General features: G+C 32.2%; 3 protein-coding genes across 3 annotated transcripts in view; all 3 read left to right on the forward strand.

The window, feature by feature from the left end:
- The first annotated feature begins 849 nt into the window (after positions 1–849).
- On the forward strand, positions 850–4009 carry LOC111631978. Its single transcript, XM_023376327.1, has 3 exons — positions 850–955; positions 1042–1235; positions 1414–4009. Exons 1-3 carry the CDS (start codon positions 850–852, stop codon positions 2467–2469), a joined length of 1356 nt encoding a protein of 451 aa, XP_023232095.1. The 3' UTR covers positions 2470–4009.
- A 10-nt stretch (positions 4010–4019) lies between these two features.
- LOC111631979 lies at positions 4020–5348 on the forward strand. The gene has a single exon (XM_023376328.1). It carries the CDS (start codon positions 4020–4022, stop codon positions 5346–5348), a length of 1329 nt encoding a protein of 442 aa, XP_023232096.1.
- A 3-nt stretch (positions 5349–5351) lies between these two features.
- LOC111631980 overlaps positions 5352–6294 on the forward strand; it is a gene marked incomplete at its 3' end in the record, with an annotated part of 5712 nt that continues 4769 nt past the window's right edge. Inside the window, exon 1 of the mRNA XM_023376329.1 lies at positions 5352–5471. Coding sequence (XP_023232097.1) covers positions 5352–5471 — 120 coding nt within the window. The remainder of the gene's footprint in view (positions 5472–6294) is intronic.

The raw sequence follows: 6294 nt of genomic DNA on the forward strand, positions 1-6294 counted from the left end.
CAATCTGGAAAAACTTCTTTAGTTCGGAAAATGCTGCGTGAAAATATCTACGAAAAACCGTTAAAAAGAGTTATGTGGTGTTATTCAATGTTTCAGCCGTGGTTCGTGGAAGAGAAAAATATTCATTTGAAAAGTGGTATTCCCGAAAACATCGAAAATTTGGATTTAATAATTATAGACGATTTAATGCATTCTTTAACCGAAAAAATTGCTGAATTATTAACCGTTCAATCTCATCATAAAAATATAAGTGTTATATTGATAATGCAAAATTTATTTCCTCGTAATAAAGAAATGAGATATAAGTTTAAATACTCATTATTTAATATTATTTAAGAATAACAGAGATGAAAGTCAAATCAACTGTCTCGCTCGTCAAGCGTTTATAGGTAGAACGAAATACTTTAAAGATGCATATTTAACCGCGACATCCAAACCGTACGGTTATTTATTAATCGATTTCCACCCGTCCACAGATAAGGAATTGTGTTTAAGGGATTCGTGTTTTCCTGACAACCAAGGCGTGTATTGGGTTTATATTCCACAAAAATGAAAAATATTTAAAAAAATTATCATTTGTTAAATGTGCTTGCGAAGACAACACCCGCTCAGAGAAAAGCTTTGTTAAAAGAAGCTTCCCCGGATGAAATAAAAGTCATATGCAAAATTTGCGACAACACGCTTAAAGGTCGTTTGCCCGTTAATGTGAACAAGTTAAAAAAATATAAAGGATGTATACGAAAACTCGCAAAAAAAAAGATTTTGGTAAACCAATCTGGAGGATTTTTAGACGCAATTTTAGGTTCAATAATATCATTAGCTAAAAAACTTTTTGGATTTTAATAAAAAATGACTCAACGAATGGCGCTACTACCGCCCGAATTGATACCTAAATATCAATTACAAAAACCGGAAATACGGTTACACGATAATATTCAAGATTTATTAGAAGAAAGTACTGTACTTTGACAGATGATTTGAAAGTTAAACTATTAAGTCAATTGATTTCGAGATTTAAACAAACTATCCATGCACCGAAAGAACCGATTCGAGTTTCTTTAACATCGCAACCAACCGAAGAATCTCAACAACAATCACCCGAACCGACAAAACCATCGTCTATCGAAGATCAGATAACAGTCTCGATACCGTTAGCATATCAAAAGTATGTTCCGCATATCATTCAATTACTAAAATCTTACCAATACGATTGGAACGAAAAAGGAGAATTAGTGGTGAATAACAAACCAATAATAAACAGTCACATACTAGATTTAATGTCCTATCTTATGCGAACGAGAAAATCGAGCATTGTACCCACGGGTTTTGACTCCTTTTGGAATGGAATTATCAAAGCGAATATACCCAAAGAATGGATTGGAAATAAAGCATTGTCGACTCGATTAAAAATAGGAGAATCCCCCGTACTTCGTTTTCGATCGCCATCGATTCCATCGCCTCCGATTCGATCAATTAGTGTTAGGAAAAAAACTGGTGAAGCATCTGCTACAAAAATTCCTAAACGAGTTGCGTCGTCTAAAAGAAAGCATATTTCATGGAAAGATTATTGAGATCTATTTATTACACTCCATCTCATCCCGCATCGTTTGGAGGCGTAACAAGCCTAGTAAAAGCAACAAAGTTGCCGAGAAAAACTGTCAAAAATGGTTATCAACTCAAGATACATATACTCTACATAAACCAGTACGAATAAATTATACGCGTCGTAAAACTAAAGCTTTATATCAAGGAGAATTATTTCAATCCGATCTGATGGATGTTCGACAATTTTCGAAAGTCAATAATGGAATAAAATATTTATTATCAACTATCGATGCGTTTTCTAAATATGCGCATGTAATTCCAGTTAAAGACAAAAAACCGGAAACGATAAAAGAAGCGTTTCAAAAAATATTTAGAAAAATAATTCCTCGGTTTCTCCATACCGATAAGGGTAAGGAATTCATGAATTCTGTTATTAAGGATTTATTTAAAAAACATCAAATAAATCATTATTATACTCATTCCGAAACGAAAGCATCGATAGTGGAACGATTTAATAAGACCTTAAAAAATAAAATTTATCGTCTTATTACTTATCGAAATTCCAATAAATATATTGATAAATTAAACGATTTGGTACGAGCGTATAATAATAGCACGCATCGAAGTATAGGAATGTCTCCGGCCGAGGTTAAACCCAAACATCATTCGCAAATTTTTAATCGACTTTATGGTAAAACGAAAACTAAAATAAAATATAAATTTAAAATCGACGATAGAGTTAGAGTTTCTAAAAAACGAAAAACTTTCACGAGAGGTTATTTACCCGGATGGAGTAAGGAAATTTTCATTATAAAAGAACAACATCCTACCAATCCAGTTACTTATGTCCTGAAAGATTATAACAACAACACGATTAAAGGACGCTTTTATAACGAAGAATTGCAGAAAGTAAAAAATGGATAATTTTTATGTGACTCTAATAAGCACCGCGAGTATGGATTTTTTTCCAAAAAATACTCAATCCTCCTTCACATCGAAAATTAATCCACCGATAAATTTAACAGGATCTTGGGAAGTGGGTTTATCCCAAATAATAATACCACGTTCGTGGTTTAATATCACTAGTGAAAATAACAAATATGTCATTACTACTAAGGAAATGAAATTCATTAAAATAAAAGCCGAAAATTTATCTACTCTAATTCCATTACAACCTATGCAAGGGAACAACTCGAGTCATATATTCGAGAATATTACGAATAATTTGAAAGTTTTGAAAAAGGATCATTTTATTAATTTTTCTTTTAACAAAGACGATAGCACTGTAAAAATTTACGTCGCTAATGATTGTGAATTGCGTTTACTTCCAGATAGTGGTGGCATATTTCTCTCTATGCTGAATTTAGATAATCAAAATCCGTTCATTATACAGGGAGAAGAAGAACTAACATTTCGATATACTCCGTCTTTACAAGATTTTAGTGGAGAATTTTTTACTTTAATCGAGAAAAATAGGTATGTAGAAGAAATAAGAACCGAAAATGTTGAAAATATATTACAAATACCGAGAGGATTATACGGAACAAAAGATTTTCTTAAAGCATTTCAGATAATAAGTTTTAAATCGCTTCCGGATAAAAAGCTACTATTGAAAATTCCACGAGGATCTTCAGTGAAATTTAATAGACAATTAAAAGATATATTAGGATTTGATCAATTAGAATATCTCGAAGAAGAATTTATAGGGACATATCCTTTAAAATTAAACGCTGGAATAACGGAAATATTTGTATATTCTAATATAATAGAATCTCATCATGTAGGGGATAGTTCGGCTCCGTTGTTTCGAGTAATTCCTGTCATGGGAGAAAAAGAACAACAAATTGTTAAAATTTATAACACTCCATTATTTTTCCCGTTCGAACCAATCACATCGAGACTATATCTATAGATCTGCGCTCATTTACGGGTGAAAACATAATTTTTACTTCTGGAAAATCGCTTTTGGTATTATGTTTTAGACGAGTATAAAAATCCATTTACACAAAAGAGTCATTTATTTAATAAAATGAAGCTTAAACCAGAGGACTGTATCGCTTATTATCGATCGCAGGCGGGGGGAATTTTTTATCTCGATTCCATATATCCGCACACCCGTTATTTAACCCCCCCAATCGGGATACGGACAATACTTTAAAGGTCGTCCGATCCAAAGAGGATACGGATTTTTTGGAGACGAGTTCAGACAAGCAATTGCAATATTAAAAGATGCGGGAAAATATATTGGAAAGAAAGCGTTAAATATGGCAAAAGATATCTGATTGGATTTACTCAGCGGGAAATCGTTAAAAGATTCCGCCCTAACACGTATAAAAGAACTATGTGAAGGAGTTAGAGATGACGTCATTCAAAAAGTTCAAAGCGGATCGGGTAAAAAACAAAAACGTCGATGAGAAAGCGTAAAACAAAAAAAAAAGAAGAGGAAGGAAGTCAATATTATTTCTTAAGAATAAATGGACCCCTCATCTTGTACGTGTCTCAAGTTCGAGCTCGATTTCTTTAAAACAATTCCAACACAATTGTCTATAGAAAATTCAACTCCTAGCATACTTTTCCCCATAGCCTCCATAAGTAACCAAACATCTCCTATAGAATTTTTAATTTTTGGTTCGGGTGAAAGCTTAATAGATTTGAGCAGTATTTCGATTAATGCTCAATTATCCGTTACTAAACGAAATGGAATGGCTACTTTGGATACAGACCTCGTTACCCCCGTAAATAATTTATTGCATAGTATGTTTTCACGATGCACCACTTTGTTTAATGATAAATTAGTATCGACGCATATAAATTATCCCTATAAGGCAATAATAGACGCTCTCTTATTTTCGTCTGAAGAAGCGCAAAAAACTTATTTAACTAGTTCTTTTTTCTACAAAGATACCGCTGGATTTTTAAACGAAACCGATCCGATTAAAGATGTAGACGAAGCCGATCCGATTAAAGATGCCAAGAATGAAGGATTAATCGCTAGATTTAAGAAAAGTAGACAAAGTCAAGTATTGGATTTATATGGACGACTTCATTTCGATTTTATTAATCAACCTAAATTACTGATAAACGGCGTAGATGTTCGAATAAAATTGGAACGTTCAAAAGACGCTTTTGCTTTAATGGCAAATAGCGATAACTATCAGATTCGATTAAAGAATATTATGTTGAAAGTAAACAGAATAGAGGTTAGTCCTAGCATCTTACTGGGAATGGAGAAGACTTTGGAAAATTCCGTAATTAAAATGCCTTATCGACGAGTTAATATTAAAGTGTTTACGCTAAGTAAAGGTATTTTGAGTTCAAATATTTCAAACGCAATAATCGGTCAAATCCCGAAAAGAATTATAATCGGATTAGTTCGTAATAACGCATTTAACGGACAGATCGATTTAAATCCTTTCAATTTTGAAAATTTCGATTTAAATTATATTTCTGTTATAAAGGATTCGATTTTAATTCCTCCTAATCCTTATACTCCCGATTTCGACGAAAAAAGCTACGCTCGAAGTTATGCAACATTATTCGAAGAGATGGGTGGAATTCCCTACGGAAAATACGCTAATATATCGTATTCCGACTACGCGCAAGGATACATGTTTCACGTGTTTGATTTAACTCCTGATAAGGCAGCGTCTGAAAATCATACATCGATAATAACACACGGAAACATTAGCATAGATTTAAAATTCAAAAGACCGTTACCGGAGACAATTAATGTTGTTTGCTATTTAGAGTATCGCAATACAATAGAAATCGATCGATCTCGGAATATTTTCATCGATTATTAAACGATGGATACGATTACCCTATGGAAACTAGCATTAGGAGATCCAGAAATTAGCAAGACATTTGGAGGCGTCTATCCATCGGATTTATTACCCGAAAAAATCGGAAAAAAGAAAGGATTTATAGTTAATACCGATAGCAGTCTAAAGCCGGGACAACATTGGATAGCGATATATTTTCAAGATTTGACGTGTTTTTACTTCGACTCGTACGGATTACCTCCCAAAATCCGGTCGATTATAAAATTTATTCGTCGGAATTTGAAACATTTACGCTGGAATTGATTGACTTTGCAAGGACCATATAGTTTTACGTGCGGATACTTTTGTCTATATTTTCTCTATAAAATATCGAGAAATCAGGATATGCAAAAATTACAACCTAATACTAAACTATTCAATGATGCTTTTGTAATGAGATTTATACACAATAATTTCCGCTTGGGTAAATTACCATCTAATATAAAAATGAAATGTAATCAATGTAGCATTAGTTTACTCAAATAAAAAATCTATTTAAAATTAAAAAATGTGTTTTTATTGAACCTGGAAAAAAAAACTACTATTAAATTTAACCGCCCATATCTGAAAAACTAAAGAAATATTTTTACTCACCATTTTTTTCTTTATTCTACCGTTTCCATTTCTAAAAATAATATTAAATCGTTTAAGAAAAACTAAACAAATATATTTAAATTTTTTGAAAAGATACTTACCAGTTTCAAATAAAATAAGGGTTTCCACCTTATAATTTATAATACACCAATTTTCCTCTCTTCTCAGTGTTTAGGCAATTGTATCGCTAATTAATTTTTTTTTTCGTTTAAAAAATGACTTGTTGTTTAAAAAAGTTTCATATTCTTTCCATTCATACACTTTTAGCTTTTCAAAAATCTTGTCGTTTAGGTTTAGGTTTAAGATACCGGTATATTTGTAAAAATCGTGTATG

The sequence above is a fragment of the Centruroides sculpturatus genome, unplaced genomic scaffold (genome assembly GCF_000671375.1).
Source record: "Centruroides sculpturatus isolate CEXI.00-Female unplaced genomic scaffold, Cexi_2.0 scaffold636, whole genome shotgun sequence".
In the NCBI taxonomy this organism is placed as follows: domain Eukaryota; kingdom Metazoa; phylum Arthropoda; class Arachnida; order Scorpiones; family Buthidae; genus Centruroides; species Centruroides sculpturatus.